This window comes from Gopherus flavomarginatus, chromosome 18, assembly GCF_025201925.1.
Source record: "Gopherus flavomarginatus isolate rGopFla2 chromosome 18, rGopFla2.mat.asm, whole genome shotgun sequence".
In the NCBI taxonomy this organism is placed as follows: domain Eukaryota; kingdom Metazoa; phylum Chordata; order Testudines; family Testudinidae; genus Gopherus; species Gopherus flavomarginatus.
Genome location: NC_066634.1, coordinates 6,100,587 through 6,122,809, shown reverse-complemented (window position 1 = coordinate 6,122,809; position 22,223 = coordinate 6,100,587). Strand labels below are relative to the sequence as shown.

The window sequence follows — 22,223 nt, the reverse complement described above, 5'->3', positions numbered from 1 at the left end:
TCAACAAGAGGTCACAGAGGGGGTCAGTGGCAGGGGTTGCTAGTGACCCCCCTGCCCCCCCAGTTATTTATAGTGAGCTTTGCTTTGAGTCACCTGATTCCTGGGGAGTGAGTGTGGGGGGACAGGTGAGGGCCAGTGGATGGTAGCTGTTGTGGGGGGCACAAAGGGCCAGTGGCTGGGGCTGTCTGTGGGGGGGACCAGGAGGTGCACAGAAGTGCTGTGTCTGGGGGGGAGGCCTTTGGGGGGCCGGGGGTGCACAGAGGTGCTGTGAGGGGGTGAGGGTCTGTGAGGGGCAGTGGCTGGGTCTGTTGGGGGGGCACAAGGGCCAATGGCTGGCGGGGATCGGGGGGTGCACAGAGATGCTGTGCCGGGGGGGGGTCTGTGAGGGGCAGTGGCTGGGGCTGTCGGGGGGGCACAAGGGCCAATGGCTGGGAGGGGGCCGGGGGTGGATCTGTGAGGGGCAGTGGGGGCAGTGGCTGGGGCTGTCGGGGGGGCACAAGGGCCAATGGCTGGGAGGGGGCCGGGGGTGGATCTGTGAGGGGCAGTGGGGGCAGTGGCTGGGGCTGTTGGGGGGGCACAAGGGCCAATGGCTGGGGAGGACAGGGGGTTCACAGAGGTGCTGTGCCGGGGGGGGGTCTGTGGAGGCAATGGGGGGCAGTAGCTGGGGCGGTCTGTGGGGACCTGGAGGATGCACAGAGGTGCTGCGCCGGGGGCGCCCGTGGGGGACCTGGGGGGTGCAGGGAGCTGCGCCATCTGAGGCAGTAGATGAAGGGAGCAGACACTGGCTCTGTGGGGAGAGTGAGGGTGTTCCCCCTCCAACCCCCCCCGGCCCGGCACTGCCCCCCCACCCTACCGTCCTTCCAGAGCTCGGCGGTGAAGCGCTCTGTGCTCTGGTGCAGCAGGGTGGCCACGTTGTCATTCAGCGGGTCCATGTTCTTCATCAGCCACTCGTCCGCCTTGTAATCCACCTGGGGGGGGCGCATGGGTCAGAGGGCTGGGGGGCACCCCAGCCCCACAGCCCGACACAAGCTGGGGCTTGTGGGACTCCCTGCCACTTGACAAACTGGAGGGTTTAAAACCACAGCGGGGGTGGGGGGTGTCACAGGACTGGGGCAGTAAAGTGAGCAGGACGACGCAGCGAATGGGAGCCAGGACGCCTGGGTTCTCTCCCCGGCCTTGGGCAGGGAGAAGGGTCTGGTGCTTAGAGTGGGGGAAGGGGAGCTGGGAGCCAGGACGCCTGGGTTCTCTCCCCGGCCTTGGGCAGGGAGAAGGGTCTGGTGCTTAGAGTGGGGGAAGGGGAGCTGGGAGCCAGGACGCCTGGGTTCTCTCCCCGGCTCTGGGAGGGGAGTGGGCAGCATAACGCTGAGCTAGCCGGGGCCATCTGAGTGAATTGGGCTATTATGGGAAAACTAGGTCTGCCACTGTCCTAAAGGGACTGTCCACTAGAGGGCAACACACACACACACACACACACACACACACACACACACACACACACACACCCCTCTCCCCCTCAGCAGGGACACACACACACACACACACACACCTGGGCCCCTGAGCAGGGACACACACACACACACACAGGCCCGGGCCCCTGAGCAGGGGGACACACACACACACACACACACACACACACACACACACCCCTCTCCCCCTCAGCAGGGACACACACACACATACACACACACACACCCCTCTCCCCCTCAGCAGGGACACACACACACACACACACTCACACACACACACACAGAGGCCCAGGTCCCCGAGCAGGGAGACAGACACACACACGCGCACACACACACACACACACACTCACACACACAGAGGCCTAGGTCCCCGAGCAGGGAGACAGACAGACACACACACACACACACAAACACACACACACAGGCCCGGACCCCCGAGCAGGGACACACACACACACACACACACAGGCCCGGGCCCCTGAGCAGGGACAAACACACACACACACACACACACACACACACAGAGGCCCAGGTCCCCGAGCAGGGAGACAAACACACACACACACACACACACACACACAGAGGCCTAGGTCCCTGAGCAGGGGGACAAACACACACACACACACACACCTTGCCGGCGTAGTGGAGGATGCAGAAGTCGGCCTTGTCGCGCAGCTGCCGGGGTTTCTGGAACTTGGGGTGCCCCCCCTGCTCCTGGATCAGCTTCTCCACAAAGCTCTTGTCGGTGGCTTTGGGGAACCAGCACTCCTCGTCCAGCAGGGCCAGCACCCCCGGGGGGTTCACCTGGCAGGGGGGGGGGCGTCACCCCACTGAACCCCTGCGCAAGGGGTCCCCTCCCCTGCCCCCTGCCCCGTGGCACAGAGCCACCTGCCCAGCCCCCCAGCAGCACGGTGCCCCCTGCCCCACCCTGCCCCATGGCACAGAGCCACCTGCCCAGCCCCCCACCACACACAGCACTTCCTCCCCTGCCCGGACACCCCACCCCAAGACCCAGTGACCCCTACTGAGCTCCCCCCTGCCTTGCCCCCACACCCTGCCCTGCCCCCTGCCCCATGGCACAGAGCCACCTGCCCAGCCCCCCACCACACACAGCACTTCCCCCCCTGCCCGGACACTCCGCCCTGAGACACAGTGACCCCTACTGAGCTCCCCCCTGCCCTGCCCCCTGCCCCATGGCACAGAGCCACCTGCCCAGCCCCCCACCACACACAGCACTTCACCCCCTGCCTGGACACCCTGCCCCAAGACCCAGTGACCCCTACTGAGCTCCCCCCTGCCTTGCCCCCACACCCTGCCCAGCCCCCTGCCCCATGGCACAGAGCCCCCCAGCCAGCCCCCCACCACACACAGCACTTCTCCCCCTGCCCAGAAACCTCACCCTGAGACACAGTGACCCCTCCTGAGTTCCCCCTCCCCAGGCCTCCCTGCCCTGCCCAGCCCAGCCTGCTGTCTGCCCCACCCCCTGCAGCACGGTGCCCCCTGCCAGGCCTCCCCACCCTGCCCCGTGGCACAGAGCCCCCTGCCCAGCCCCCCAGCGGCACGGTGCCCCCTGCTCTACCCTGCCCCTTGGCACAGAGCCCCCCGCCCAGCCCCCCAGCAGCACGGTGCCCCCTGCTCTACCCTGCCCCTTGGCACAGAGCCCCCCGCCCAGCCCCCCAGCAGCACGGTGCCCCCTGCCCCACCGTGCCCCTTGGCACAGAGCCCCCCGCCCAGCCCCCCAGCAGCACGGTGCCCCCTGCCCCACCCTGCCCCATGGCACAGAGCCCCCCGCCCAGCCCCCCAGCAGCACGGTGCCCCCTGCCCCGCCCCGCTGACCGGGCGCTCGATGAGGTCGATGCAGGGCTGCAGGTCGAGGCCGAAGTCGATGAAGTCCCAGGCGATGCCCTCGCGCTGATACTCCTCCTGCTCCAGCACGAACATGGTGTGGTTGAAGAGCTGCTGCAGCTTCTCGTTGGTGTAGTTGATGCAGAGCTGCTCGAAGGAGTTCAGCTGCGGGGGGGCGGCAGGTCAGGGGGCGCTGGGGCAGGTTCGGGGGTGCAGGGGGGCCCTGGGGGGCTCAGCGCCGGCTCACCTGGAAGATCTCGAAGCCGGCGATGTCGAGGATGCCGATGAAGGAGGCTCCCTGGCGCTTGGTGCGGTCCAGGGCCCGGTTGATGCGATGGACGAGCCAGCGGAACAGACGCTCGTAGGTCGCCTTGGCCAGCGCCTCCACGGCGAAATCCGCCTGGGGGGGCAGAGAGTCACCCCCTGCCTGGCCTGGCGGCACCCTGCCGCTCCTCCCCCACCACGCCCCCTGCCTGGCCTGGCGGCACCCCCCTGGCACCCTTCCCCCGCCACGCCCCCTGCCTGGCCTGGCAGCACCCCCCCGCTCCTCCCCCACCACGCCCCCTGCCTGGCCTGGCGGCACCCCCCTGGCACCCTTCCCCCGCCACACCCCCTGCCCCTCCCCCCAACCCACTGCACCCTGCTCCTTCTCCTCCCCCACCACGCCCCCTGCCTGGCCTGGCGGCACCCCCCCCCGCTCCTCCTCCGCCACACCCCCTGCCTGGCCTGACGGCACCCCACCCCCGCTCCTCCCCCACCACGCCCCCTGCCCCTCCCCCCACCCACTGCACCCTGCTCCTTCTCCTCCCCCGCCACGCACCCTGCCCCTCCTGCCCACCCACCACACCCTGCTCCTTCTCCTCCCCCGCCATGCGCCCTGCCCCTCCCCCCCACCCACTGCACCCTGCTCCTTCTCCCCCCTCACGCCCCTCCCCCTCCCCCCACACCCACTGCACCCTGCTCCTTCTCCCCCCTCACGTCCCCTGCCCTCCCCCCCACACCCACTGCACCCTGCTCCTTCTCCTCGCCCGCCACGCCCCCTGCCCCTCCCCCCCCCCACCCACTGCACCCTGCTCCTTCTCCTCCCCCGCCACGCACCCTGCCCCTCCCCCCCACCCACCGCACCCTGCTCCTTCTCCTCCCCCACCACGCCCCCTGCCCCTCCCCCCCACACCCACTGCACCCTGCTCCTTCTCCTCCCCCACCACGCCCCCTGCCCCTCCCCCCCACCCACCGCACCCTGCTCCTTATCCTCCCCCGCCACGTCCCCTGCCCCTCCCCCCCACACCCACTGCACCCTGCTCCTTCTCCTCCCCCTCCACGCCCCCTGCCCCTCCCCCCCACCCACTGCACCCTGCTCCTTCTCCTCCCCCTCCACGCACCCTGCCCCTCCCCCCCACACCCACTGCACCCTGCTCCTTCTCCTCCCCCGCCACGCCCTCTGCCCCTCCCCCCCACCCACTGCACCCTGCTCCTTCTCCTCCCCCACCACGCCCCCTGCCCCTCCCCCCCCACCCACCGCACCCTGCTCCTTCTCCTCCCCCACCACACCCCCTGACCTCCCCCCCACACCCACTGCACCCTGCTCCTTCTCCTCCCCCGCCACGCACCCTGCCCCTCCCCCCCACCCACTGAACCCTGCTCCTTCTCCTCCCCCACCACGCCCCCTGCCCTCCCCCCCCACACCCACTGCACCCTGCTCCTTCTCCTCCCCCACCACGCCCCCTGCCCCTCCCCCCACCCACTGCACCCTGCTCCTTCTCCTCCCCCGCCACGCCCCCTGCCCTGCCCCCTACACCCACTTCACCCTGCTCCTTCTCCCCCTGCGCCTCGCCCCTGCCCGCCCCCTGTCCCACCCCCACAGTACCCCATCCTGCCCCTCCCCCACCATGCCCTGCTCCTGCTACACGCCCTGCCGCTCCCCCCGCACCCAGCCCCCACATCGCCTCCCTCTCGCCCACCATGCCCCTGCCCCTCCCACACATCCCCCCGCCCTACCCCTGCCATGCCCTGCCCCACCCCCACCACACCCCCAGCCTCCCTAGGGTTCCAGCTCCACGTTCCCTGGCATCTGTCCCCCCCCAGCCCCACCTGCTCCTTGGTCTGGGCCTTCTGCACGTAGTCGCGCCCGACCTTGATGCGCGGCATGAGGATGGCGCGGGAGAACTCGGTCACGTTCAGCCCCAGCAGGTGGCAGAGCTTCTGGGCGGCTGGGGGGCAGGGAGAGCTCAGCCCGGGGGGCGGGAGGGGGGCAGGCTCCCTCTCCCCCAATCCCCACCCACAGCCCCCCTCTTCTCTCCTCCCACCCCACAGCCTCCCTCTCCCCCCACAGACCCCACGCACAGCCCCCTCTCCCCCAGCCCCCATCCACAGCCCCCCTCCACCCCCTCCCACTCCCCACCCACAGCCCCTCTTCCCTCCTCCCACCCCACGGCCTCCCTCTCCCCCCAGCCCCCATCCACAGCCCCCCTCCACCCCCTCCCACTCCCCACCCACAGCCCCTCTTCCCTCCTCCCACCCCACGGCCTCCCTCTCCCCCCAGCCCGCATCCACAGCCCCCCTCCTCCCCCCTCCCACGCTCCCAGCCCCAACCGAGTCTGCCGCCTCCCACCCCCCCCACCCACAGCCTCCCTCTCCCTCCCAGCCCCCACCCACAGCCCCCCTCCTCCCCCTCCCAGCCCTCCAGCCCACCTCCTCCCCGCCCCCCACAGTCCACCTCTTCCCTCCTCTCACCCCCACACATAGCCCCTCCCATGCCCCCACACAGCCCCCCATGGGTCACCCCTCCCACACAGGACCCCCCCAGACGGTGCCCCCTACAGGGGAAAGCCCCATGTCCCATTCCCTGCCATGGGGCTGGATCGAGGCCGGCGCCCCCAGGAGGGGAAGGACCCCGGGCTGCCCTGTACCGGTGTTGTCCGGCATGGAGGCTTGGTCCGTGTTTCGCTCCTTGCGGAAGACGATGTTCCCGAACTGCAGCACGGCCGACACCATCCGCAGCATGCCTGGGGGGCGGGGGGCCAGTGAGGGGGGCAGGGAGCTGGCACCCCCAGCCAGTGGAGCCCTCCCCATGGCCCCTCATCCCACTCCTCGGGCTTCTCCCCCGCCACCCCACACCCAGTCCTACCTGATCCCCCAGATCCTGCCCCACAACCTATTCTCTGCAGGTCCCGCAGATCCTGCCCCCCAACCTCAGGGTCACTCCATCCCCCCTCCACTAGATCAACCCTCTGCAAGCCCCCCCAGATCCTGCCACCAACCCAGGGTCCCTCCATCCCCCCTCCACTAGATTGACCCTCTGCAGGCCCCCCTAGATCCTGCCCCCCAACCCAGGGTCCCCCATTTCCTCTCCACTAGATTAACCCCACACAGGCTGCCAGTTCCTGGCCCACCACCCCTCCCATACCCTGCCCCAGACACCTTTCGACTCTCCTCTCCTAAGTCCCAATCTACACAGGCTTCCCCACCCCTCAGGTTTCCACCCCCATAATCCCCTCCTGGTACCAGGTGAGCCCCCGCCCTGGGTGGGGATCTGCCCCCGAACGAAGGGGCGACTCACTGTGGATCTCCTCGGGGAAGAAGCCCATGATGCGCATGGACTCCATGGTCTCCTGGAAGATCTCCTTGTCCTGCTGGCCTGGGATGGGCAGGAACCCATTGGACAGGAACCGGTACTGGTTGAACGGCTCCAGCAGCAGCTCAGCTAGCGGGGAGACAGGGACGGGGTCAGCACCACGTCTGACCGGCCTCCTCCCGGCCAGGACCAGAGGGACGGGGTCAGCACCACGTCTGACCGGCCTCCCCCCGGCCAGGACCAGCAGGGACGGGGTCAGCACCACGTCCGACCGGCTGCCTCCCCCAGGCCAGGACCAGAGGGACGGCGTCAGCACCACGTCTGACCGGCCTCCCCCCGGCCAGGACCAGCAGGGACGGGGTCAGCACCACGTCCGACCGGCCGCCTCCCCCAGGCCAGGACCAGCAGGGACGGGGTCAGCACCACGTCCGACCGGCCGCCTCCCGCAGGCCAGGACCAGCAGGGATGGGGTCAGCACCACGTCCGACTGGCCTCCCCCGGGCCAGGACCAGCAGGGATGGGGTCAGCACCACGTCCGACCGGCCGCCTCCCCCAGGCCAGGACCAGCAGGGACGGGGTCAGCACCACGTCCGACCGGCCGCCTCCCCCAGGCCAGGACCAGCAGGGACAGGGTCAGCACCACGTCCGACCGGCCGCCTCCCGCAGGCCAGGACCAGCAGGGATGGGGTCAGCACCACGTCCGACCGGCCGCCTCCCGCAGGCCAGGACCAGCAGGGACGGGGTCAGCACCACGTCCGACTGGCCTCCCCCGGCCAGGACCAGCAGGGACAGGGTCAGCACCACGTCCGACCGGCTGCCTCCCCCAGGCCAGGACCAGCAGGGACGGGGTCAGCACCACGTCCGACCGGCCGCCTTCCCCAGCCCAGGACCAGCAGGGACGGGGTCAGCACCACGTCCAACCAGCTGCCTCTCACCAGGACCGGCAGGGACGGGGTCAGCACCATGTCCGACCAGCCTGCCCCAGGAGCCCCACATAGGACTGCTGTACTCTCTCAGGCCCCAGAGAGTGTGTCAGGGAGGTAGTGGGGTCCAGAGTGGGGGCGGGGCTGGGAGCCAGGACTCCTGGGTTCTCCCCAGGCCTGGGCAGGCCGTGGGGCTCGCGGGGAGGCTCCGTACCCTTTGTGTGCTCGCCTGCCCCCACCAGCAGCTGGTAGAAGATGTGGAAGGTTCGCTCGTCCTTGGCCTGCCGGATGGCGCGAGATTTCTCCAGCAGGTCTGAGCCGGGGCTAAGGAAAGGGACACAGCCCTGGGACCCATCCCGCTCCCACAGAGCCCCCCCATACCTCAGGGAGGGGGAATCACCCCCACACGCAGCCCCAGAGCCCTCCCATACCTCAGAGAGGGGGAATCACCCCCATATGCAGCCCCATAGCCCCCCCATACCTCAGGGAGGGGGAATCACCCCCACACGCAGCCCCAGAGCCCCCTCATACCTCAGGGAGGGGGAATCACCCCCCACACAGCCCCAGAATCCCTCCATACCTCAGGGAGGGGGAATCACCCACACACACAGCCCCAGAGCCCCCCCATACCTCAGAGAGGGGGAATCACCCCCATATGCAGCCCAAGAGCCCACCCCATACCTCAGGGAGGGGCAATCACTCCCAACCCCCCGCCAAACCTTGCTAGGGGCCAAGTGCCCTGCCCACTCCCCTCCCATCCTGCCCCCCAGCCCAAAGGATACAGGTCTCTATATTGGCTCCAACAATGTAGCCGGCCACGTCAAAATTGATCCGGATGAATTTACCCTGGTGGGGGACAGAGGGTGCAATGGAATTGATGTGGTGGGTGGAAGGACTCCTCTGCCCCCACACTCCCCCGCAGGACCTCCAAACCCCCACCTGCCCCTTCCCCCGGGGCCCTCACACCCCTGCCTGCCCCTTCCTCAGGGACCCCTACGCCCCTGCCTCCCCCTCCCCCCAGGGCCCTGAGACCCTGACCTGCCCGTCCACTAGGGGCCCCCACACCCCAACCTGCCCCTTCCCCCGGGGTCCCCACACCCCTGCCTGCCCCTTCCCCTCATTCCTCCCCCCCAGCCCTGCTGCCCCCCCACACTCACGAATCGGGAGGAGTTGTCGTTTTTCACCGTCTTGGCGTTGCCGAAGGCCTCCAGGATGGGGTTGGCCTGAAGCAGCTGCTGCTCCAGCTCACCCTGCAGGGAGAGGGCCGGGGTCACACTGGAGGGGGCACTAGGGGGGCAGGGAGCTCCCGGCTGCCCTGGCCCCCCACCTCTCCCAGCAGGAGGCGCTGTGGGGCGCAGGGAGCTCCCGGCTGCTCCGGCCCCCACCTCTCCCAGCAGGGGGCGCTGGGAGGTGCAGGGAGCTCCCGGCTGCTCCGGCCCCCACCTCTCCCAGCAGGGGGCGCTGGGAGGTGCAGGGAGCTCCCAGCTGCTCCGGCCCCCACCTCTCCCAGCAGGGGGCGCTATTATACGAGTGACCCTCCCCCCACCCCCGGGGATTTGGGGGTTATCACAGGAACCGCGGGGCTGGGCGCTACTCACATAGGAGACGGGGCCGGAGCTCTGTGCAGGGGTCACACGCACACGAGATGTGGAGGGGAGAGGGGCAAAAGACAAACAGAACCGGAGGGTTAGTCGGAGCGGCGACGAGGGGGGCGACCGAACAGGACAAAACGAGCCGACAGCGACACAAACCAGGAATCGACTCCCCCCTCCAGCTCTAACCACCGGCCCCAACCCCCCTCCCCGAGCGGGGGAGAGAACCCAGGAGTCCTGGCTCCTGGCACTGGGGCAGATGTAACCAAAAAGCCTTTGCCAAAGTCAGCCCAAAAAAATATAACAAAGCCAGGCAAAGCAGCAAAAGGCAACTCGATGAACCACGCGCCAAGCGGGCGGGGCTATGGGTAGCCAATCAAAGGGCAGGAATGGCTGCGGGCGGGCAGGCGGGTGGCACACGATGCGTCCACTTGCCGGGTGCCTGGCCAGGTTTGGCGACTCCAGCTGGGGGCAGCAAGACAGGGGAGAGGAGAGGTTACTGCTGGAGGACGCGTGTATCCCACCGCATCCACCAACAGCCCCCTTTGGCCACGCTGCCAACAGTCAGAACACGGCCGCCTCCACGGGGCTAGGGCTGGTTATACGGGGACCCCTCACCCGGTGCTGGGAGGTAGCCCCTCTGGAGTGGGTCACAGGGCCTGGCTATATGGGGACGCCTCACCCAGCACTGGGATGCGGCCTCTCTGGGGTGGAACCCAGACGTACTGATACCCACTCCCCACCCTCTCAGCATTAGATAGGTCTAACCCTCACTACAGCCCCAGACCCACCCTCCTAATTGCTCCAGGGACTCTGGGGTAACACACAGGGCACGAACACAGCTTGGGGGGGCACATCAGGGTGACGGGGAGCTGGTAGAGTCTAGACACAGGTGTTGGGGGGGTTGGTTTATATAGGCAGCTGGGGGGGGAGGAAGGGACCCTGAACTGGTCAGGTGAGCTGGCACAGGTGCTGAGGCCCAGTAGTACCCGCCTGCCCCCATAGGGAGCACCCACCCCAGCACCCATGGGTGCCCAGTGCCAGGCCAGCGCAGCTGGACTCTCACCGGGATGCTCTGCTCCTTGCGGGCCTTGTGGGAGGAGGCCACGTGGGCCAGGTACTGGATCACCTTCTTGGTGTTCTCCGTCTTCCCGGCGCCTGACTCGCCCCTGCAACAGCACCAGGGCTGCGGTGACGGGTACATGGGGCAGCACCACACACACAGCCCAGCAGGAGGCAGCACTGGGTGTGAACACACACACACACACACACACACACACACACACACACACACACAGCCCAGCAGGGGGCAGCGCTTGCCGCACACACATCCCAGCAGGAGGCAGCGCTGGGTGCACACACATAAACACACAGTCCAGCAGGGGGCAGCGCTGGGTGCGAATGTGCGCGCATACACACACACAAAGCCCAGCAGGGGGCAGCGCTTGCCGCACACACACCGCAGCAGGAGGCAGCGCTGGATGCACACACATAAACACACAGCCCAGCAGGGGGCAGCGCTGGGTGCACACACATAAACACACAGCCCAGCAGGGGGCAGCGCTGGGTGCACACACATAAACACACAGCCCAGCAGGGGGCAGCACTGGCCGCACACATACCCCAGCAGGAGGCAGCGCTGGGTGAACACACATGAACACACAGCCCAGCAGGGGGCAGCACTGGCCGCACACACACCCCAGCAGGAGGCAGCACTGGGTGCACACACGCGCACACACACACACACACACACCAACAGGGGGCAGCGCTGGGCACACATACACCCCCCAGCAGGAGGCAGGGCTGAGTGCGCGCGCACACACACACACACACAGCCCAGCAGGGGGCAGCGCTGGGTGTGCACACACACACACACACCAGCAGGGGACAGCGCTGGGCACACACACACACACCCCAGCAGGAGGCAGCGCTGGGTGCGCACACACACGCGCACACACACACACACACACACACACACACAAGCAGGGGGCAGCGCTGAGTGTGCACGCACACACACACAGGGTACGTCCAGACTACCCGCCGTTTCGGTGGGTAGCAATCGATTTTTCGGGGATCGCTATATCGCGTCTCATCTAGACACGATATATCGATCCCCGAACGCGCTCCCGTGGACTCCGGAACTCCACCGGAGCGAGCGGTGGGAGCGGAGTCGACAGGGGGAGCCGCGGCCGTCGATCCCGCACCGTGAGGACCCGAGGAAAATCGATCTAAGGTACTTCGACGTCAGCGACGCTATTCACGCAGCTGAAGTTGCATATCTTAGATCGATACCCCCCCAGTTTAGACCAGCCCTCCCACACACACACACAGCCCAGCAGGGGGCAGCACTGGGCACACACACACACACACACACACACACACACCAGCAGGGGGCAGCGCTGGGTGCATGAGCGCAAACACACACACACACACACACAGCCCAGCAGGGGGCAGCACTGGGCGCGCACACACACACACACACACACACACACCAGCAGGGGGCAGCGCTGGGCGCGGGCACACACACACACACACACACACACACCAGCAGGGGGCAGCGCTGGGTGCGTGAGCGCAAACACATACACACACACACACCAGCAGGGGGCAGCGCTGGGTGCGTGTGCGCAAACATACACACACATATACACACACATCCCAGCAGGGGGCAGTGCTGGGCGCGCACGCACACACACACCCCAGCAGAAGGCAGCACTGGGTGCACGCACACACACACCAGCAGGGGGCAGCGCTGGGCACATATATACACACACATGCCACCAGGGAGCAGCGCTGGGCACATAAACACCGCCCCAGCAGGGGGCAGCATCGCTCTCTCTCTCGCACGCACACCCTCATCCCCCCAGCAGGGAGTGCGCACACACATACACATACACACACACACTCAGAGTTTGTGACACTTACGTGCACAGGATGGATTGATCCTCTCGGTCTGTTGGAAGAGACAGGCGATGAGTGTGGTGCTGCGCACACCACCCAGCAGTGTCACCTCCCCCACCCGCAGCCCCCTCCTGAATATGGGGGCGTGTGTCACCCGGCTGGATGTAGCAGCCCCAACCCTTGCTGCCCCAGAGCCCCCATTTCCCCAGCCCACACAACCCCCAGCACAGACACACACACACACACTGAGCAGGGCCCAGCCCCCAGCAGGACACATACACACAGGGCAGGGCTGGACACACTCACACAGAGCAGGGCCCAGCCCCCAGCAGGGGCAACACACACACACACACACACACACACACACACACACACACAGGGCAGGGCTGGACACACACACGCACAGACAGTGACAAACTAGGAATGGTCTTAATGTTTTCTCTGAATACTGTGTTGGTGCCTCAGTTTCCCCTATGCAGCTCTTAAGTATCTAGCAGAGCAAAGGGCCAGTGCACCCAAATGCCTGACCCTCTGTCTCCTGGCAGCTGATGGCCTGGGCCCTTCTCTGCAAAGGTGCCAACTGAAGGTGTTGGAGACAAAGGGATCAGGTGACCTCCTGGCCCGGGAAAGGAACGGAGCAGAGGAGGAGGGGCTGGAGGGGTTTTCAGTCTGGAGCTGGCTGGGGACAAGGAGTGAAGTGCAGACGTGGGGGTCTGGCTCACTGCCCCCCAGAATGGACCCGGCCGAGGGGTCCGGCTCGCGGTACCTACAAGTTCTGTTTTAAATCCTGTTCCTGTCATCGAATAAACCTCTGTGTTACTGGCTGGCTGAGAGTCACGTCTGACTGCGAAGTGGGGGTGCAGGACCCGGTGGCTTCCCCAGGACCCCGCTGGGGCGGACTCGCTGTGGGAAGCGCACGGAGGGGCAGAGGATGCTCCAAGGTCAGACCCAGGTGGTGAAGCCGTGTGAGCTTCTTGCCCTGGAGACAGTCTGCTCCGAGGGAGAGGAGGCTCCTCAAAGTCCTGACTGGCTTTGTGGGGAGCAGTTCCAGAGCATCACTGGGGGACTCCGTGACACACACACACACAGAGCAGGGCCCAGCCCCCAGCAGGGGCAACACACAGACAAACAGACACACACACACAGCAGGGGACACACACACACACACACAGACAAAGAGCAGGAACCACACACACACACAGAGCAGGGCCCAGTCCCCAGCAGGGGCGACACACAAACACACACACAGAGCAGGGCCCAGCCCCCAGCAGGGGCGACACACACACACATCCAGCAGGGGCCACACACACACACACACACACCCAGCAGGAACCACACACACACACAGAGCAGGGCCCAGCCCCTAGCAGGGGCGACACACAAACACACACATACGCACAGGGGACAGAGCTGGACACACACACACAGCAGGGCCCAGTAGGGGCCACACACACACACACACACACACACCCTGCAGCATGCTGCGGTAGGCAGCCTCCGAGATGGCGTAGATGTGGGGCGGCATCTCATGGCGCTTCTTGCCCCGATACATCTCGACAATCTGCTCCGTGTAGATGGGCAGGTTCTTGTAGGGGTTGATGACCACACAGAACAGCCCTGAGTACGTCTGGGGGGGGGCACAGAGAGAGGCAGGGAATCAACGGGGGAAGGGCAGGGAGCCCGGACTCCTGGGTTCTCCCCGCAGCACCATTACGACAGGGAAACTGATTCCTAGTAGTTAATTCCCAAGCAGGGCCGGGCGTTCGGGGGCCAACCCAGAGGAAAGGGGTCGTGCCAGAGCGAGGGCCACGGGTGCCCCCATTCGGTACAGCTGGCCTGAGCCCCCTGGGGGGTGTTGGGGGGCAGGACCCTCTGCAAGGCCAGGAGGATGGAGATACGTCTGGACTTTCTTTTGACTACAACCAGTGCCCACCTGATCCCTAACGAGTGCATGGAAAAGGGGGAAGGGGAGATGGGGGGATCTGACGGGGCTTTGTATCCCCACTTCCCTCACAGAGCTGGGGAAAGAACCCAGGAATCCTGGCTCCCAGCCCCTCCTGCTCTAACCACTAGCCCCTACTCCCCTCCCAGAGCTGTAGAGAGAATCCAGGAGTCCTGGCTCTCAGCCCCCCTGCTCTAACCACTAGAACCCACTTCCCTCCCAGAGCCGTAGAGAGAACCCAGGAGTCCTGGCTCTCAGCCCCCCTGCTCTAACCACTAGAACCCACTTCCCTCCCAGAGCCGTACAGAGAACCCAGGCATCCTGGCTCCCAGCCCTAACATCTCACGGCTCCCCATAGCGGCTGGGCTCAGGGTCTGTAGTTACAGGCGGGGCCACCCACCAATTAAATCCCAGCTAATTACAGAGCCGAGGGGCATTTGCCGGGCATGTCCCTGCCCCAGGCTGGGCGAGGTGCCCAGGCCAGCGCAGCAGGGTGGGGGCAGATCCAAGCCCACCCAGGGGCACCATGGGAGACCTCTGGCAACTCAAGAACTGACATGGTCTACGCTCAGCGCTGGGAGCCAGGACGCCTGGGTTCCCTCCTGGCTCTGGGAGGGGAGTGGGGTCTAGTGGTTAGAGCAGGGAGGGCTGGGAGCCAGGACGCCTGGGTTCCCTCCTGGCTCTGGGAGGGGAGTGGGATCTAGTGGGTTTGGGGTGGGGGCTGGAAGACAGGACTCCTGGGTTCCACAGGGGATGGTGTTTTTCTCCCTGTAGTATTGGGGTTGGGGCCGTGACCAGCTTCAGACCCATCTGTGGGGCCCAGCAGTGGGTGACCAGCCCCAAATCCCCATTGATGGAAGAGAGGGCCTGGACCCAGGTCAGGGGGGCATTGCTCCCGGGGGGGAGGGGGCCAAGCTGCCACCCCGTGACCCCATCTCATGCTAAGCAGGGACAGGCATGTCCTGAGCAGGGAAGGGTGAGGGGCTGGGGTGAGGCCTGGGGGGCTCAGTGGGGGATAGGGCGGGGGCACCTCCCTGGGGGTGCTTTCCCCTCGGTGCCAACCCCCCCCACTCCCCCGCAGGGCAGGACTCACACCTGGCGCTGTGGCCCGCCCAGGTTCTCATCAAACAAGTCGGGCCTGTCTTAGCCCTGGCACCACGCCAACCTGCCCCACACCCAGCCCGGCCGAGGGGGGGCAGGGATCCAAGACAACCTGCCCTGCCCTCCACCTTGGCTGCTGTGTCCTCTGCCCCCTGGCTCACACTGCCGCAGACCCAACCCTGTCTGCCCCCAGCACTGCCCACCTTCCCACTCTGACCCCTGCGCCGCCCCCCGCCCCGGCCACGGGCACGGCCCTGTCAAGGCATCGGGGCAGCCCTGACAGCTAGTGGACAGCGACCCCTGCTGGGACCCCCTCCCTGTAGCCCAGAGCCTTCAGCTGAGTCCCCCCCAGGACAGCACCCCCTGCTGAGCCCCCCGCCCCACAGCCCAGCGCCCCCTGCCCCATAGCACAGAGCCTCCTGCTGAGCCCCCCGCCCCACAGCCCAGCGCCCCCTGCCCCATATCACAGCGCCCCCTGCTGAGCCCCCCGCCCCACAGCCCAGCGCCCCCTGCCCCATAGCACAGCGCCCCCTGCTGAGCCCCCCGCCCCACAGCCCAGCGCCCCCTGCCCCATAGCACAGAGCCCCCTGCTGAGCCCCCCGCCCCACAGCCCAGCACCCCCTGCTGAGCCCCCCGCCCCACAGCCCAGCGCCCCCTGCCCCATAGCACAGCGCCCCCTGCTGAGCCCCCCGCCCCACAGCCCAGCGCCCCCTGCCCCATAGCACAGCGCCCCCTGCTGAGCCCCCCACCCCACAGCCCAGCGCCCCCTGCCCCATAGCACAGCGCCCCCTGCTGAGCCCTCCGCCCCACAGCCCAGCGCCCCCTGCCCCATAGCACAGCGCCCCCTGCTGAGCCCCCCGCCCCACAGCCCAGCGCCCCCTGCCCCATAGCACAGCGCCCCCTGCTAAGCCCCCCGCCCCACAGCCCAGCGCCCCATGCCCCATAGCACAGAGTCCCCTGCTGAGCCCCCTGCCCCACAGCCCAGCGCCCCCTGCCCCATAGGACAGTGCCCCCTGCTGAGCTCCCCGCCCCACAGCCCAGCGCCCCCTGCTGAGCCCCCCGCCCCACAGCCCAGCACCCTCTGCCCCATAGCACAGCACCCCCTGCTGAGCCCCCGCCCCCAGCCCAGCGCCCTCTGCCCCACAGCCCAGCGCCCCCTGCTGAACCCCCTGCCCCACAGCCCAGCGCCCCCTGCTGAGCCCCCCGCCCCACAGCCCAGCGCCCCCTGCCCCATAGCACAGCGCCCCCTGCTGAGCCCCCCGCCCCACAGCCCAGCGCCCCCTGCCCCATAGCACAGCGCCCCCTGCTGAACCCCTGGGCCCACAGCCCAGCGCCCCTGCCCCATAGCACAGCGCCCCCTGCTGAGCCCCCCACCCCAAAGCATAGAGCCACCTGTTGAGCCCCCTGCCTCACAGCCCAGCGCCCTCTGCCCCATAGCACAGCGCCCCCTGCTGAGCCCCCCGCCCCACAGCACAGAGCCACCTGCTGAGCCCCCTGCCCCTCAGCCCAGCGCCCTCTGCCCCATAGCACAGTGCCCCCTGCTGAGCCCCCTGCCCCACAGCCCAGCGCCCTCTGCCCCATAACACAGCGCCCCCTGCTGAGCCCCCCACCCCACAGCACAGCACCCCCTGCTGAACACCCCGCCCCACAGCACATCACCCCTACTGAGTCCCCTGCCCCATAGCACCCCCTGCTGAGCTCTCTGCCCCACAGCACAACGCCCCCCTGCTGAGCCCCCTGCGCCATAGCACAGCACTCCCTGCTGAGCCCGTTGCCCCGCAGCACAGGCCCCCAGGTGCCACTCTGGGGCACTGGAGCCAGTGCTGGGCCCATGGCTCCCACGGGGCAGGGCTGACCCTAACGGGTTCCCTGCCAAGCTCTCAGCTGTGCTCCACCCCCCCGGCCCGTGAGCCAGCCCCATGGAATCCACCTGTCCCGCCCCTCACCTCGGCCCAGCCCTCCCTGCCTGGGGCAAAGTACAGGCCACTCCCTGCCTCCCCCAGCCCAGAAATGCGCCCAGCCCCACACCTGCCGGGACAGGCCATCGATGGAGTGGGGCGACCCCTAGTGGGGACATCGGGCAGAGCAGGCCGGGGCAGCCCCTGGCAGGGTCCAGGCGGGGCCCCTCGAGATGTCACCGCCCGGCCCTGCGGCTTCCCCCAGCCCCATCTCTCCCAGCCCACATGACAATAGGCAGAGGGGGGCACATTCGGGACTCTTGGCTGCATCGGGGGGAGGGGGACAAGTGGCTTTTTCATATCGGGGGTGCTGCGAATCCTTGGTTTGCGGGGGGGGGGGGTTAGTGGGTTAGAGCATGGGGCTGGGAGCCAGGACTCCTGGGTTCTCTACCCAGCTCTGGGAGGGGAGTGGTGCCTAGTGGTCAGAGCATGGGGGCTGGGAGCCAGGACTCCTGGGTTCTTTCCCCGGCTCTGGAAGGGGAGTGGATCCTAGCGGTCAGAGCAGGGGGGCTGGGAGCCAGGACTCCTGGGTTCTCTCCCTAGCTCTGGGAAGGGAGTGGGGGCCAGTGGTCAGAGCAGGGAGGCTGGGAGCCAAGACTCCTGGGCTCTCTCCCCAGCTCTGGGAGGGAGTGGGGCCTAATGGTCAGAGCAGGGTGGCTGGGAGCCAGAACTCCCGGCTTCTCTCCCCGGCTCTGGGAGGGGCGTGGGGGGTTGGGCTCCCGGACGCCGGGCTCCCTCACTCACGTAGATGAGGCCAGAGTAGTAGCGGTCCTTGAGGTTGTGCAGCACAGAGGCCTCGTTGAGGCAGGTCAGCTCGGCCATGTCCTCCACCTTGGAGAACTTTGGGGGGTTCATCTTCTGCACCTCGTGCTTGGGCACCAGCACCTGGCGCCCGTTCTCCGCCAGCTCCACCAGCAGCTCGTCGGCCCGCTCCTCCCGCAGGCCGGCCGCCTCGAAGCCGTGCCGCTCCGAGGGCACCCACACCAGCCGCTTGGCCGTCCAGTCCGCCTGCGTGGCCAGGTTCCCCACCGAGTCCCGGTCCACGAAGAGGTAGCGCTCGGCAGCGTCCCGCTGAGCCACCCGCGCCGCCATGGCTGCGACGGGGGGAGCCTGCGGGGAGAGGGGTGGGGTCAGTGAAGCAGGGAGACCCTCTGAGAACAAGCCGGACCACACCGCCCCCCTGATTGACCCTACAATAACACACCAGCCCCAAGAGACCCTACAATAACCAACGAGCCCCGAGAGACCCTACAATAACACACCGGACCACGCCACCCCCGAGAGACCCTACAATAACACACCAGCCCCGAGAGACCCTACAGTAACACACCGGACCACGCCACCCCCCTGAGAGACTCTACAATAACACACTAGCCCCAAGAGACCCTACAATAACACACCAGCCCTGAGAGACCCTACAATAACACATCGGACCACAGCACCCCACTGAGAGACCCTACAATTACAAACCAGCCCCGAGAGACCCTACAATAACACACCAGATCATGCCACCCCCCCGAGACTCTACAATAACACACCAGCCCCAAGAGACCCTACAATAACACACCGGACCACGCTACCCCCCTGAGAGACCCTACAATAACAAACCAGTCCCGAGAGACCTTACAATAACACACCAGACCATGCCACCCCCCCGAGACTCTACAATAACACACCAGCCCCGAGAGACCCTACAATAACACACCAGAGCACACCACAGCAGGAAGACCTACAATAACAAACCCAAGACGCCACAGCGTGGCCCTACAATAACAAACCAGCCTGCACAGACCTGAGAGGCTCTGCCAGACAGAGAGGCTCTGAGGGTGCCTCTCACTCCCGACCCGCAGCCCTCCTTGTACTGGAAGCAGTGAGGCCGGGCTGCGATGGGGGGAGCCGAGCTCTGGCCACTACAGCAGAGACCAGCCAACTCACGGCACCCGCCAGCCCGATTCCGGCCCCATGGCAACCAGACCCAGTGATTCCCCCTCCTGCTGCCCACCTGACCTTCCCTCAGGCTGTTTGGGGGCCCAGATGGGGAGGGGCAGGCCCCCTGGGTCTCCCCCACCTCATCCCATCACTCGCACTCACACACGCACGCACACACACACTCTCTCCAGCTCCACAGCTAACCCTCGCCTGGCACTAAGGGCCTCCCTCCCCCCCCCCGCCCCCCTCTGGGCGGGAATAAGCACCCATGAGTCTGGGACTGAAAACTCTTGGGCACGGGGTGGGGGGGGCGGATATTCTCACTGTGATCCGTCCAGAACTGTTTGTTATTGTAGGGTCTCTCTGCCGGGGAGGGGGAAGGTACATGCTTTGTCACTGAAGGGATTCTGGGGAGCACTGGGGAGCACAGAGACAGGGTCTGTTATTGTAGGGTCTCTCAGGATGGCTGGGGCTGAGTACGCTGGGTTGTTATTGAGCCTGAGTAGCTGTGGAGTGGGGGTGAACCCAGGGCTGGGCTGGCAGGGGCTGCAGGTCAGGAGTGAGGGGCACCGGCAGGGCTGGGGGAGATCCCAGGGCTGGGCTAGCAGGGGCTGTGAGTTGGCAGTGAGCGGCACCGGCAGAGCTGGGGGGAGCCCAGGGCTGGACTAGCAGGGGCTGCGGGTCCGGACTGAGGGGCACCAGCAGAGCTGGGGAGTAAGTGGGGGCTGAATCAAGACTCTTGGGTTTTATCCTCGGCTCTGGGAGGGGAGTGGGGGCTAGTGATTAGAGTGGGGGGGCTGGGAGCCAGGACTCCTGGGTTCTCTCCCGGCTCTGTTAATTTTCCTGTCCCTCAGTTGCTTCGCTGGGGGGCAGCAGGGTCAGCTGGGGGTGGGGCCAAGCTGCATTTCCCCATTCCCGAAGCCGGGAGAATTCTGCCTTCCCCCCCACACACACAGGACAAGCCCCAGCCTGCCCTCTCCCTGCAGGTGTTTCGCTCGCCGGGTGCACACGGGGGGGCGGGCCCTGGCTCCAACCCCCGAAACCGGCCCTTCAGCTGGGGCGGGGGTTCACCCCAGCCACCCCCTGCCCCAGAGGGGGGGACCTCAGAGCACAACCCAGGCTCTAATCCACCCCCCACCCCCGGATGCGCCCCTCACCTGGCCCGGCCTGGGCGAGGGTCAATCCTGGCTTCTCAGGCAGCAGCGCCCGGCGGAGCTGCCAGGCTGCGTCACTGAGGCAGGGAGGAGACAGGAGGGAACTGCCAACCCCAGCAGCTGGCATGGGGCAGCTCCTGGCACTCGGGAGGGGACAGACCCAGCCCCGCCCCCGCGCTGACCCACCAGACCCCACCCTCCTCCCAGAGCGGGAGGGGCGGGGGGGAAGAGAACCCAGGAGTCCTGGCTCCCAGCGGGAGGCCTGAATACTCCTGACGGATTCAGAGCCCATCACCACCAGAAACTGAAAATCAGCTGTGGGTGGAGCCCAGGGCTGGGCTAGCAGGGGGCTGCGGGTCGGGAGTGAGGGGCACCAGCAAAGCTGGCGGGGAGCCCAAGGCCGGACTAGCAGAGGCTGCGGGTCGAGAGTGAGGGGCACCAGCAAAGCTGGCGGGGAGCCCAAGGCCGGACTAGCAGAGGCTGCGGGTCGAGAGTGAGGAGCACCAGCAAAGCTGGCGGGGGGCCCAAGGCCGGACTAGCAGGGGCTGCGGGTCGAGAGTGAGGGGCACTGGCAGAGCTGGGGCATGGGGGTCACTTGCCCCACTGCTTGGACTTGCCAATACTTCGTATGTTGGCTGGTGTGTCATCCCCCCCCACCCCGCCCCGGGCAGGGCTCGGCTCGGCTCAGCTCATTACCTAACAAGGAGCGAAGAGGCAGGTATGACCCCTCCCCGCCCGCCCTTTGGCCCAGACCCAAGGCAGGTGGATCGGTCGGCTCAGCAGGGCAGGGTGCAAATTCCAGAATCACCTGCTCCAACCGCATCCGCCCAGGGCTGGGGAGAGAACCCAGGAGTCCTGGCTCCCAACCTCCTGATCTAACCGCTAGACCCCATTCCCCTCCCAGAGCCAGCTTAGAACCCAGGAGTCCTGGCTCCCAGCCTCCCCCCAGCCACTACATGCCACTCCCCTCCCAGAGCCGGGGAGAAAACCCTGACCCCAGTGATTGGCTGCGTTCCAGCTGATGCCCTGGCCCTGGAAGGTCGGGAACCCAGCCCAGCTCCCACTCTCCCCCCAGTTCTGCCCAGCCAGCCCGTTAATTAGCTCATCAATCAGCGCACGGAGCAGGCATTGCCGGGTGTGTTGTGGATGAGCCAGAGGCCCCGAGGTGACTGCGACACCTGGGGAACCCCCTGCCACTGCACTGCTGCCAAGTGGGGAAGCTGGCGAAGCGGGTTCTGGCCAGGTCAGCACGTGGAGGAGGGACGACACGGCTGGACCCACGGGACTGCCCTGGGGATGGATCAGCAGGGGGCGCTCTCTGCAGCCGGGCAGTGTGGGCCCCATGCCCTAGGGCAGCACTAGGGGGCGCTGGGATGCGGGGGGCTCAGCAGGGGCCTCTCTGTGGCTTGGCAGTGCGGGCCCCATGCCCCAAGGCAGCACTGGGGGCGCTAGGCTGCAGGGAGTGGGGGGCTCAGCAGGGGGTGCTCTCCCCGGGCAGGCAAGACGGCCCCCGATGCCTCAGGGGGGAATAATCCCTAGGAGACACAAGCAGGCTTTGGCTATCATGACTGGTTCTCTCCTCAGCTCTGGGAGGGGAGTGGGGACTAGCTGTTAGAGCAGGGGGGCTGGGAGCCAGGACTCCTGGGTTCTCCCCCCAGCTCTGGCAGGGTCAGGGCTCTGAGCCAGGCCCATCGCGCCAGGGGTGAGGGGAGGGTGCTCTCAGCATAATTGTGGTCTGTGCTGTGGAATGCCAGGAATGCCTCTGAGACCCACAGGCCAGGCTGCGTCACCCCCCACCCCCAGCCCCTCGTGAATTGTCTGGCCAGGCGTCCCCCTCA

At 67.0% G+C, this 22,223-nt stretch overlaps 1 protein-coding gene across 9 annotated transcripts in view; it reads right to left on the bottom strand.

Moving 5' to 3' along the window:
- The window catches only part of LOC127036501 (myosin-10-like), a 56,924-nt gene that overhangs the window by 31,618 nt on the left and 3,083 nt on the right, over positions 1 to 22,223 (bottom strand). For 4 of the 9 annotated variants that reach the window (XM_050927432.1, XM_050927435.1, XM_050927437.1 and 1 more), the window contains exons 2-16: positions 18,047 to 18,412; positions 13,772 to 13,928; positions 12,326 to 12,353; positions 10,467 to 10,569; positions 9,407 to 9,427; positions 8,966 to 9,058; positions 8,591 to 8,654; positions 8,023 to 8,121; positions 6,871 to 7,014; positions 6,221 to 6,316; positions 5,403 to 5,521; positions 3,559 to 3,711; positions 3,303 to 3,476; positions 2,097 to 2,270; positions 854 to 968 (exon numbers count right to left, since the gene is read on the bottom strand). In XM_050927432.1, coding sequence (XP_050783389.1) covers positions 854 to 968; positions 2,097 to 2,270; positions 3,303 to 3,476; positions 3,559 to 3,711; positions 5,403 to 5,521; positions 6,221 to 6,316; positions 6,871 to 7,014; positions 8,023 to 8,121; positions 8,591 to 8,654; positions 8,966 to 9,058; positions 9,407 to 9,427; positions 10,467 to 10,569; positions 12,326 to 12,353; positions 13,772 to 13,928; positions 18,047 to 18,394 — 1,888 coding nt within the window. In that variant the 5' untranslated portion in view covers positions 18,395 to 18,412. Of the gene's footprint in view, positions 1 to 853; positions 969 to 2,096; positions 2,271 to 3,302; positions 3,477 to 3,558; positions 3,712 to 5,402; positions 5,522 to 6,220; positions 6,317 to 6,870; positions 7,015 to 8,022; positions 8,122 to 8,590; positions 8,655 to 8,965; positions 9,059 to 9,406; positions 9,428 to 10,466; positions 10,570 to 12,325; positions 12,354 to 13,771; positions 13,929 to 18,046; positions 18,413 to 20,388; positions 20,488 to 22,223 lie in introns of those variants that run through there. The other 5 variants (XM_050927434.1, XM_050927441.1, XM_050927438.1 and 2 more) reach the window with 2 other exon arrangements.